The sequence below is a fragment of the Microtus ochrogaster genome, chromosome 7 (genome assembly GCF_000317375.1).
Source record: "Microtus ochrogaster isolate Prairie Vole_2 chromosome 7, MicOch1.0, whole genome shotgun sequence".
NCBI classification, from domain to species: domain Eukaryota; kingdom Metazoa; phylum Chordata; class Mammalia; order Rodentia; family Cricetidae; genus Microtus; species Microtus ochrogaster.
In genome coordinates this window covers 36,711,364-36,724,147 of record NC_022014.1, presented here as the reverse complement: position 1 = coordinate 36,724,147, position 12,784 = coordinate 36,711,364, and the positions used below count along the sequence as shown (strand labels likewise).

Sequence of the window (12,784 nt, the reverse complement as noted above, 5' to 3'; positions counted from 1 at the left end):
CAATACTTCCATGGTGGCTCACACTGACTGGAACTCCAGTTCTAGGGGATCAACACTCTCTTCCAGCCTCCAAGAGCACAGCATGCACATGAAGCACAAACATATATGCAGGCCAAACATCCATACACGGTTTTTGTCATCTCAAAGTTTTATTTTATTTATTGCACTGTGTGTGCGTCTATCAGTATACACATGTATGGAGATCAGAGTACAATGTTTGAGAGTCCTTTCTCCTTTCACCATGAGTTTCAGGCACTGAGGTCAAGTTGCCAGCAGGGCAAAGTGCTGCACCATTCCACAAGTCCCAAATTGTAACTACTTTAAGTTCTGCTGACCTCAAAGGACTCTGCTTGCACTATTAAACTCACAGACACATCTGTGTTACAGTAACTGGTGGTGCGCTGTGCTGTTGAGATGGCTTAGTGGTCAAGAGCCTGTGCTACTCTTCCAGAGGACCCAGGTTTAGTTTCCAGCATCCACGATATGGCTCACAGTTATCCATAACAGGATACACACATAGTACACATACATACGTGTACACAAAACATTCATGTGTGTGTATACATATATATGCAAAACCGAAAAAAAACTAATGGACTGTATCTTGTCTTTGAAATATAGAAATAAATTTCAGGGACTAGAGTGAGAGCTTAACCCATGAAAAGTTGGCCACATAAACTGGATTAACCTGAATTTATCTTCAGAACCCAGTCAGTTGGCAGAAGAGGGCTGACCCCACAAAGTTGTACTCCGGTCTTACATGCCCAGTGACACTTGTGCACACACACAATAGTAAAATATATATAACTAAAAACTCCAAATAAGAAGGAGCACAATTGGTGAATAAAACAAAATTTGAAATGATTTAGAGGGAAAACAAACAAACATCTGCTCTTGGGGCAGAGAACGGTATTTTAAAACATCAGGCTGGAAAGATGGCTCTGTAGTGAAGGGCACAAACCATTGCTAGGTGTGGTGGGCATGCGCCTTTCACAAATCACTCGGGCAGAGAGATGGGTCTCAGTTCCAGGACAGCTAAGACTACACAGAGAAATCCTGTCTCGAAAAACAAAAAACAAAACAAAAAAAGCAACAACAACAAAAACCAAGAGCACATACTACTCTTGTAGCAGACCCAAGTTTGGATCCTACCACAAGTGTCAAGTGGCCTGCAACCGATTAACTCCAGAGGATATGACACTCTTCTGAACTCAGGGCACCTGTATTCCTGTGTGCACATACAGACACATAAGCACACACGCACGTGCGCACGCGCACACACACACACGTAATTTAAAGAATTTTAATAACAAATTTCTGAGAGAAAAGTGAAGGCGTAAGTCACAAACAATGCCACAGCAGTTTGAAATTATGATTAATAGGGTGGTATTTATTTAAAGGGGAAAAAACTTACAGATCACTGTCAGCCCTCTGCGCAACCAGGAAGGGAGCCTAGTCGCCAGCGGAGCAGGAAGTGAAGAGAGAGAGAAAGAGAGAGAGAGAGAGAGAAGGAAGTGGCCACTTTTTTAAAGGGAGAGAGACCACGCCCCAATGGGCTGATATCTCAGCGGCTATAGGCTGGAGGAGCGGAAGGATCTCCCGCAACAGAAAAGCTCCATCTCAAATGCAGTTTCTGAGTGTACTGGAGTGGGCTGAAATTTGCTGCTCTTCTTAGGTCCAGCAAATGGCCATAGGATCTTTATCAGCCCGTGAAGGTTGAGGTCAATGAACCGAAGAAGGCATTCTCCTTTCTGCTTGTGTCTTTTGGGTTTCAGAGCCATGATCTATTCAACTGGCTGAAAGCACAGAGCCAAGTGGCCAGGTGTGATAGTTTATGTTCCGGGAGCTATATTTTGCCTTCCCAGTGTGCAACTGTGCCTATCAACAACATTTCTAAAAGAGAAAGCTGGCACAGTTAAAAAAGGATGAGAATAAGGAAAAGCATAGCTACAGTAGGGCAACTGTTCTAACCACTTTGCATTTGTTATTTCAGCCTGGTGATATTCTTGCATATTTGCATAGGAAGATACCTACTTGAATGATTATCAACATCAATGTTTGCAAGTAAAAATTAAGAAATAAGTTTTAGCCTGGCGATGGTGGCGCACACCTTTAATCCCAGCACTTGGGAGGCAGAGGCAGGCAAATCTCTGTGAGTTCAAGACCAGCCTGGTCTACAGAGCTAGTTCCAGGACAGGCTCCAAAACCACAGAGAAACCCTGTCTCGAAAAACCAAAAAAAAAAAAAAAAAAAAAGAAAGAAATAAGTTTTATTACTAGGAAAACTAGTTTATTACTCGTTTAAAACTAATTAAACAGAGATATATTTATAAAAGAATCAAGTAGTTACAATAAATTCCCATCACCCATATGGTGGTTCACAACCATCTATAACTCCAGTTTTAGAGGATTAGATGCTCTCTTCTGGTCTCCTCAGGCACAGGTACACACATGGTGCACACACAAATAAAACACTCATACAAATAAAATAAAAAAGTCAGTGCCAATTCCTATGGAATACTTTCTATGTCAAAGTAGAAATAAAGGGACCATCATGACAGACTTTCTGATTTTGAAGACAGGGTTTCTCTATGCAGCCCTGAAACTGTAGACCAGGCTGGCTTCAAACTTACCTGCCTCCGGCTCCCGAGTGCTGGGATAAAAGGCGTGATCTACCCGTACCTGACCATGAGTGACATCTTTAAGGTATTTTCAAAGACAAATGAGAATCTTGTAACTCCACCCATTCTAGAGTATGTATACCAGAAGAGACAGACAGGCCAGGCTCTATTACAGCCCTACAATCCCAATCCCATACTCAAAAGACTAATAAAGGACTGCCATATGTTTAAGGGCCAGTAACGGCCACATATCAAGATATTGATATGAAAACCCCCCAAAAATAAAAGATGAAAGCCATGACAGAAATTACAAACAGCATCTCTCAAAAGACTTAGATATAAAAGAAAAATTGAACACAATAGAGAGGTAAAAATAAGAAAATGAGAAAACACTAAGGTAATTTTTAGTTTTCCTCTTATTTGGTTGTTGCTGTGTGTTTTACTTGCTTATCTATGTATGTATACCATGTGCATGCCTAGTACTCAAGGAGGCCAGAGGAGGCTACAGGATTCCCTGGACCTGAAGTTACAGATGGCTGTAGCTACCATGTGAGTTCCTCTGTGCAGTAACACAGGCTCTGAAGGGCTGAGCCACCCCCTGCCTCCTTTTCTAGCTTTGAGATTTACCATTTTAAATGAAATGTAATATAGTAAATCTCTATCAAGAAAGAAAAATAAAACGAGGAGGGTCTTTATAAGAGAGTTTTCGGAAGACACGTGGCGATACATGCCTGTAATCCCAATACGACAGAGGCAGGGCACCCTGATCTAACCAGTAAATACTAAGGCCATGGCTACAAAGCTAGGCTGCCCCAACTTCAACGCCCCAAGAAGCTGTTTCTAGCTTCACCTGCCACATCCAGTCTCCGAAACTCATGGAATGATTTTTTTAAAAAGTACTTTTATTTATTTTGTGGGTGTGGACATGTCACAGTATGTGTATGGAGGTCAGAGGACAGCTTATGGGAGCCACTCTTTCCCCTCCACCACTGTGGGTCCTGGGGCACAAACTCAGATGCTCAGGCTGCAGAGCAAGGGCCTTTACCTGCTGAGCCGCCACACAAATAATCAGATCACTCTTTATTGTCACGTTATTCCTCTCCAAGTTCTACAATATATGCTCTCTGCATTTGGGATAAAAACTCAATAATTTGGCGTTGACCCACCTATCTCTCTATGCCTCAGTCACAGAAGAAGGCTTGCCTTTCTGAAGGGCACCAGCGCTTCATTCCTGGTGCCTACAGTGTCTTTCCTGACCTCTCTAAAGTTACCTCCTAGCACTGATCCACGAGCTTATGTTTCAAGGTTACATCCTGAGTTCTTCCTCTAACACCCATCCAAAATGGTTCCTCTTCATAAGTTACTCTCATTACACAAAATTCAGTTTGTAAAGGATATACATGCAACTATTTTAATTTTTTTTTTTTTTTTGCTTATTTATTGTCTACCAACAGCGACAATGAGCTCCATAGGTACAGAGACTACTAGGTCCAGACGACTATTGAATGACATCCTAGCACAGTGTCTGGTCGACTGGACACTTGGCAGTGTGTGTTGAATAAACAGACAACACTCTGCTGTCGTGCAACATGAAATTAATCCCATACTTAGAATGTATCTTCCCCCTTAAAAAAGTAAGCGCCCACCACTGTCAAACCAGGTCCAGTTAATGACTCCGGAGGCATCATTAACATTAGGTACTGTACTGATGAAGTGTCCTGCCATTTTGCCAGCTAGCGCTACCAGTCAGCCTCAGTCCTGTGATTCTCAGCGGGGAGAGAAGTGGGTTAACTGGCTGTTCCAGGTTACAGAGTTTATGAAAAAGTTGTCACGTGAACAAAAGTCTGATTTAGCGAAATGTGTTTTCAAAAAAAGAAAAAAAATATTCTGTCTGTTACATCTTCTCTGAAACAAGAGGGGACAGAAAGAACCATCATCTGATCTAAAGAGATTTGCTTGTTCCATTTGCGTATGTATTTTTAATGAAATGCGACAATCTTCTCCAGGATCAAAATCACCCTGCCTCTACTTTAAAACGGAGCAAGCTTTTACAACTGAACACCAGAAACCTAAGTAGTTCATTTATAAAAACAGCAACGATTGCAATAATTTGTAAACTTGCTAAATCAGCAAAAGCAGTCGTCTTCTGAATACGGAACTTCAATAGTAAGAAATTTTATTTTAGGAATAACAGCGGGCCCCCTTCCGCTCTCCACCCCCGCCCCAAAAGAGGAAACTGGAAAAAAAGCTCTGGTTGAACAAACAACAGTTTCACGTGGTTTCAGGTATAAGTCCCTCGATATTCGAAAAAGTCAGACTTCCTACAAGTAAAAGGATTTCCCTGATCCTGATCCATAGTGCGCGTGTGCACATAGACAACACACACATCCAAACCTCTGGACACCAAACACACCAGCAAAGCCATTCTTTAGCAAACAAGTGTTAACTTCTACGGGTTTGAGCGAGCACTTTCGGCCCAGAGCGACAATGCCCCCTCCGACCTCGCTGGAGGCCACCTTCTACCCTGCAGAGTACGGGGCAGCACACCGCACCGCACCGCGGGTGTCGGCGCCGAGGCCGAGCGTCTCACCAAGAGCCTCGCAGCCGCCCTGACAAAACCCTTGCAGGTCGGCCGCCCCACCGCCGCCCGGCTCGCCCCCGGCCGGCGACCCCTCGGCTACCTTTCCGCCGGAAGAAGGACATGGCGGGGCCCGGGTCGGGGCGGAGGGCGCGGGGGGACTGTCGCGGGGAGGACCCTGCTCCCCTCATTCAGCAGCTGGCTGGGACTTCCGGGTCCGCAGGAGCCGCTGCACTAGCCCGAAAACAGCCCCTTCTTCCGGGTGTGGGCGCTGCCGCCTCCTCGGGATGCCCGGGCAGCTGCTGCCGCCATGTTATCAACAAGCCACCCGCCCGGAGTTCCGGTCCTTCCGCGCGCGGGGCTTCACGGGAGGCCCCGGCCCCGCCCCCTCCAGCGCACCTCCTCCCGCGGGGCCGGGGAGCGCGCCCGCCGAGTCCACGTGACCCGGCGTCCTCGCGTCCGCAAGCCCTTCCCGCGGTTGGCTCGGGTTGGTGATGTGTCTTCACGAAGCCGGAGCCAGCACTGCTCCGCCGCCTTTCCACGGAATTTTGCTAAATGGCGCGGACTGACTAGCATTGCCCCGTCAGGTCTCCCAGACGCTCAGGCGAACCAGCAGGACAGTCATTTTCGCTTATGTAGCTCCTGAGTCTCCGTCCCTCAAAGTGACTTCGGGAAGGAAAGAGAAGGAGTAGTAGGCTTATTTTCAGAATGAGATCCCTACAGAAGCTCAAAACAGAAAGGGCCAGCAACCCAAAAGCCTCGACAGTGAACCTTTTCTGTTCTTATTCGAATGCTAACTTCCTACCAAGCTACTGACTTCCTTAAACCCTTAAAGCTTCCCCATCTTTAGTGCCCCGAGTGGATGATCACTATAGCTGTAGCTCCTGTCAGAAAGGAACCAGGAATTCATGACGCATATATTCGCTGATTTTTGTGTTGAATCAGTGAAGTCTAGATAAGGCAGAAGGAGAAACAAGTTCAGAAGATGCAACTTGCCTGATTATTCGGTGTGTAAAACAGGAACTAAAAGCCTGGAGTCTTTTTTTTTTTTAAATATTTATTTATTTATTATGCATATGTTTGTGTGTATGCCTTCAGGCCAGAAGAGGGCACCAGACCCCATTACAGATGGTTGTGAGCCACCATGTGGTTGTGGGAATTGAACTCAGGACCTTTGGAAGAATAGGCAATGTTCTTAACCTCTGAGCCATCTCTCCAGCCCCCAAAAGCCTGGAGTCTTAATCATATTGTTAAGAGCGGATTTGCCAGTTTTGTTTTCGGGCCTGTTTGTTAAGACATGAAACATCCCCAGGGCTAAATTCTTAAAAAAATATACCGTGCATAGATATTGTACTAAGTCCTCCAGGTTAGTAACAGTCTTTTGGCTTGTTCTTGGGGTGGAGGAAACGGAAACAGGGCGAGAGGCACAGCCCACCCAAGGTCACAGCTAACTAGAAGTGAAGCTGGAGTTTAAAGGTCGTACCTCTTCCTGGTTCAAAAGAAAACAAAAATCATCTCTAGAAATGCTGGACAAGAGCAGGAAAGAAGAGCAGAGGCTGTGACTGTCCTTGATGAGGTCATGGTGGGAAGAGTCACCGTTGCACTCTGAGCTACCCACAACCTCAGTTCGTGCCTAATGTTAAGCTTTTAATGACAGCACTTGGAAGGCAGAAGCAGGTGGATCTCCTGAGTTTGAGGCTAACTTGGTTTACTTGGGGAATTTCAGGCCAGCCAGGGATACATAGAAATTGTCTCAAAATGATCAAAACAAAACAGGGTGCTGAAGGAATGGCATAGCATTAGCACAGCCAACACTTGCAAAGGGTCACGGTTAGAGCATCACTCTCTTCTCTGAGAATGTGTAGTGCTTATCTCGTTCCTTTCCCTTCTGGACTTCTGATCTTGGCAGGGACTGCTTTGTATTTGTGGACTGCTTGGTTGATCAGGGCAGGAGGATCCCCAGAAGGATAAGCGCGAAAAAATCCTTTGAATGAGCGAAATGCCAGAGGGGTTGAGGAAAGGGTTCTGGGTCTAGTACAAACTCTTGCTCATTCTGACTCAACATACATCAGTGTTGAGGGAATGTTTCCCAGTAAGATTGATCCCTTTGAGGCCCTTCTACCAGAAATTCTGGAGTTGCTTTATTCTCTGTGAGAAATAGATTATTACCATCCATTTTCAGTGTGAGATGCCAGCTTGTCGCAGAAAATTATTCTGTTGCTTTAGTTGAGTACATGGTCATAAGCGGGAGGGATGTGCTCTCTCAAGCTCCAAACTATTTTTTAAGGCTTTCTGTCCTAAACCAATAAAATGGGAAATTTGGGAAAGGGGCAGGTCCCAGCCAAAAGAAGACAAGGACAGGAATTTTCTCCAGATTGAAGGACCTTAAAAACCACTTGCTTGTACCAAAGCATTGCACCAGCTTTTTGCCTTTCTCTTTGGTGGCATCCCTTTCTGCAAAACTGTATATTAAAAACTGCTTCATTCTATTAGTCCTTGAATACATTATTATATTATTTATAGCAGCTCTGAGACAACTAAAGATACAGCGGTCAGCTAATCATAACCGTCTTTATCTACTGAGCGCTTGTGATGTGGTCTCTATGTGCCTAGTACTTTACAACCAAGACCTCACTTACCCTTTACACACACCCCACCACCGCTACCACCACCACCCCATAAGAGATCCTGCCATCCGTGCCTCCTGTTTAGAGAGGATGGTCGGGAGTTCTTCATAATGACCTAGGATTACAAAGGTGATAAGAGGTAGAGACAAGATTTCAACTGATGTTCTGGTAGGGAAGGGAAAGGAAGGAAGGAAGTAAAGAAGGGAGGAAAGGAAGGAAGACTACACCTGTGTTATAAATTCTTTAAGGCCAAATGATTAGCTTTAAAAATTTGGAGCAGTTAAGACGTTGCATACAAGAACCAAAATATATTGAGATAGTTTTAGTCCTTTTGAAAGCCGTTCATTTCTGGTTCCTGTATCTGATTTAACAACCTATAACTACCAAGACCTTGAAATGTATCCTTAACAGACCACCAGCTTCTATCAATCAAAAGCTAAGAACATTATCAGGTATAATTAAAACCTGTAACAGAGCTTTCCTGATTTGCTCTAACCCACCTATAGGTAGATAAATACTTTGATTTATAACTTTGCTTTGTAACTAATAAAAATCTCATGTAACCACTTCTACAATGGAAATGTATTTGGAAAAAAACAGAGCCATGATCAGTTTAATTTGACTCCCGAATAAACTTTCTTACTCCTTTTGAGGTGAACACTTTGTCTGGGGGCTGACACTTTCCACCCCTAGCTAATACCCCTGTGTCTAGTACTCAGGCACAGATGCCTTTTGATCAAGTGCAGAAGATGAGCAATACTTAGCACCCCAGATGCTTCAGGTGCTTTCTGAGAGCATCATAGTCATTGTTAAGGTTTGGATCTGAACTGACTACCCAAACGCTCTTGTTTGAAGGCTTGGTCATCAGCCTGTGGTGTTGTTGAGAAGTGGAGGAAACTTTAAGAGCCACGACATTAGATCTCTGGGAGCAGGAAGGGAATCATGGAATTTCAGCCCTTTCTGAGACAGACCTAGGGATCTCCTCTCCCAAAGGATCTGTGGCTAAAAGTTTATGTTCTGACCTCTATTAGCATTTAATACTGTATTGTTGAGAATGGTGATCCTATGGTTAGTTTTTGTCATAATCACACTTGATTATTTATGTAAGTAAGCTAAACTAGTAGAAATGTCAAGAATTTAGTCTCTTGGGTGACAGTTGACAGAACTTCCCCTACTTGTGCTACTTTGAGTTGTCAGCCAAGCAGCCCCTCCTTTGGCAACCAGCAGAGGGCAGTGTAGTAATTCTCAGCATGCCACAAGCACTTGGAGAAAATTATTGAGCAGCAGAACCACACACCCACGACTGCTGGTGGAGCTGTGACTTCTGGAGGTCTGGCTCTAGTTATGGCCACTCTAGACGACTTGCATCTGCTTTGGAAGACTCCTCTCTGGGGAAGATAAGCATAGGTGAACGGTAACCCCCAGCTTCTTAAAATGTGACACAAATGGGGTCCCTTAACTGAATGTGAGGGCTATAGCGAAAGGTTTCTGGATGTACAATGACTAAAACTTTAAAATGGGGGCCAGGAGGGATGACCCACCAAGAACATCTGCTGTGTAATCATGAGAACTGAAGTTTGGGTCCCAGAAACTAAATAATAGGCTGTGTGTCCAGTGCACACCTGTCACCCCAGCTCTGAGATAGGCAGAGACAGGAGGATGGCTGGGGCTTGCTTGCTTCCAGATTCAGGAAGAGGCCCTGCCTCAGAAGAGTAGGCAGACAGTGGTAGAGGACACTTGATGCCCTACTCTGGCCTCTACACACACACACACACATGCACACACACACAAACACACACACATGCACACACACATGCACAAACACACACACATGCACACACACACACACACATGCACAGAGAGAGAGGCATGTGCACCCCCCCACAGGTCCACTTATAAATAAACAAATCAGTTAAGAATAAAATTAAAAATCAAAGGTGTGATAAGTCCCTAAGATATTTCATCAGCACTTACCTTGATGAATCACACAACTTTTATGCAGCCTTGCTTTTGAACACACATGGTGCACTTAGGACTACGAGTACTGTCCCTCCATAGCACACCAGTAAATGATGCTCGAAACACCTTAGATCAGAGTTGAGACTACTATATATTATAAATTGCAGTGTTCTTTGTTGTACTTATCAAGTTTTTTTTGCTTTATGTAAAATTTATTGCAATATTCCAAAAGCACATCACTTTTTCTTTTCAACACCCTGCTCTGCAGCTTCCTTTGCCCTCTTTGCTCGGATGCCAAAGAGCCGGGCATTGGCCCGGGCCATGTGAAGACTGGCAAAAGCCTTGAAGTTCTTCTCTTCTTCTGGGATGACTCTGGCTTTCTCCTTTTTATAAACATCCCGGATGGGCATCACAGGTCTTGTTAGCTGAGTGGCCAATTTAAGTTCTTCAGCCGAGCTATCTCCCTTCTTTGGAGCGGAAGGCTTCCTGGGGAAGAGGATGAGCTTGGAGCGGTACTCCTTCGTTTCGCCTCCTTGGGTCCACAGAGATGCCAATGGTGCTAGCCACCTTTTTATGGATACCAGCCACCCTGAGTTCCTCCAGGCTGAAGCCCCTGCCAGCTCGGACCTTGGTGTGGTAGCGCACTGTAGGGCACCTCACAATGGGCCTGATGGGTCCAGACGCGGGGCGCGGGGCAATGCGGCGCGCTTTTGCCATCTGCGGATCTTGCGTGCCGGCTGATTGAACCAAGTGTCCACTCGCTGCTGCCAGTCCTTGTGGAAGTGGGGCTTCAAGATCATGCCATTCCGGCTGGGCGCCATGGCTGCCTCCCGTGCAGGGGAAAGGCCGAGCCTTATCAAGTTTTTTTAAAATTTATTTATTATATGTACACATACCAGAAGAGGGCACCAGATCTCATTACAAATGGTTGTGAGCCACCATGTGGTTGCTGGGAATTGAACTCAGCTCCTCTGGGAGAGCAGCCAGTGCTCTTAACCTCTGAGCCATCTCTCCAGCCCTTAAATTTTCTGATGTTATTGAAATACAATTTTTTTTTTTAATTTTCGAGACAGGGTTTCTCCGTAGCTTTTGGTTCCTGTCCTGGAACTAGCTCTGTAGACCAGGCTGGCCTCGAACTCACAGAGATCCGCCTGTCTCTGCCTCCCGAGTGCTGGGATTAAAGGTGTGCGCCACCACCGCCCGGCTGAAATACAATGTTTTCACTGTGGAAAAAGTTCAATATTTCCTACCCCTATTCCTCAACATAGAAGCGTCAAATTAGGATATGCTTGGATTGTACTGTTAGAATGTTTGATTTTCAAATTTTCTGTTTGATTTTCTGAATTGCACTTCGTTAAAAGTTGTTAAACTTTTCTTGGGATATGACCAGAGATATTCCCCAAAACTCTGAAATGGCCCCAAACATTTAGGTAAAGCAGCACTGTCAGCAGTGACCTTTATAAACTCAAAATATCATTCAACTCTGACAGACTCTGACAATGCTTTGTATCTTATAGTACCAAATATTTAGCCAACAGGCAAACCTTAGTGTGCAGACTTGCTTTCATCTTCAATAAATGGCACAATTCTGCTTCTGTCAGTAAATGTTTGTTTTAAGTACCTATTTTACATTCCTACATATTTGGGATTGTACAAACATTTCTTGGGTAAAAACATTTTTTGGTTAATTTTGATTGTCGGTTTGATCATGCCCAGGGGATCTGAGAATGTTTCCAGAGACAACAAGTATGAGAGCTTTGACTTCACAAACAGCTCAATCTCTTGATGGGCTTATCATTTTATGGAATGAAATTTTTTTAGTAGAAATGAAAGGTAGGAGGTAGGGTGTGGTTGGAGGCAGTAGGCCACTGAGGTCCTGTCTTTGGGGCTGTATCTGGCCTGGTTTCCTACATGCTTCTGTCTGCTGTCTGTCTGCTATTGAGGAAGCCGTCTCACACACCATGGTGTCCTGTCCAAGGGCATGAGGCAGAGAAAGCATCACACCATGAGCTACACAAATCCTTCCTCCCCTTAAGCCGTTCTCTTCAATACTCTGGTTACAGCAGAACCAGAGTGGCTGCACAGCTATCCACTGTCATGCATGCTCGTCCCAACATACTTAGAATACTTGCCACTGTTCACTGGCTCCAATTAGTATGATCCCCAACACAATGCTCCAGTGTCCAACCAAGCCTTCTTCAGACCTGCCTTGTTCTGCAGGACAGCCACTAGCCACATGCAGCTATTCAGCACTTGTCGTATGCATGATGCAATTAAGATAGCTCTTAAGCAGCAAAACACAAATTGTCTTTCTGTGCACTCTAAACCAACAGCAGCTGCTTCTGAGTCACAGTTGCTCGGACAAGTAACCCCAGTAAACTCATTGCTTCACCACGTTGGATTTTGGTTGTGTCATTGCTTTGGTCGCCTAACTGGGCTCAGCAGAACATTGGTAGATGGTCTCATCTCTCCAGGAATAATGTCGTGTAACAAGTACCAAGGAATCTTTGTCTCCAATCTTTCTTTAGCTTCTGTGTAGAAGTGCCAGAGAGCTAACAATGACAAGTTAGATTTCAAGGACTTGAGATAAAAATAAAAAAAATTATTGGATGCATATTTTCATACTGAATTCAGTGTCTGCTACAAGGAAATAGCTACGCAGTGGATTGATGCCTGGACTCGGGTCAGGACTCCAGAGGGCATAAGCCTTAACCAGGCACAGAAGAGTGTGAGACCATCTAGTGCCCAGTCTTGCTTTCCCACACCCTTTATGAAAATTGATTGGGATCAGAGGCAATTTGAAGTTTGGATTTTTTTTTCAAGACAGAGTTTCTTTGTAGCTTTGCAACTTATCCTGGAACTAGCTCTTGAAGACCAGGCTGGCCTCAAACTCACAGAGATCCACCTGCCTCTGACTCCTGAGTCCTGGGATTAAAGATGTGTGCCACCACCACCCGACTGGATATATATATATATATATTTTGTTTTTTGTTTTGTTTT

General features: G+C 44.7%; 1 protein-coding gene and 1 pseudogene across 1 annotated transcript in view; both read right to left on the bottom strand.

The window, feature by feature from the left end:
- Window positions 1-5,563, bottom strand: part of Akap10 (A-kinase anchoring protein 10) — a 67,538-nt gene extending 61,975 nt beyond the window's left edge. Inside the window, exon 1 of the mRNA XM_005349894.2 lies at window positions 5,302-5,563. Within this exon, the coding sequence (XP_005349951.1) occupies window positions 5,302-5,389 (88 nt within the window). The 5' untranslated portion in view covers window positions 5,390-5,563. The remainder of the gene's footprint in view (window positions 1-5,301) is intronic.
- Window positions 5,564-10,020: 4,457 nt separating this feature from the next.
- LOC101985593 lies at window positions 10,021-10,628 on the bottom strand (annotated as a pseudogene).
- Between the last annotated feature and the right edge of the window lie 2,156 nt (window positions 10,629-12,784).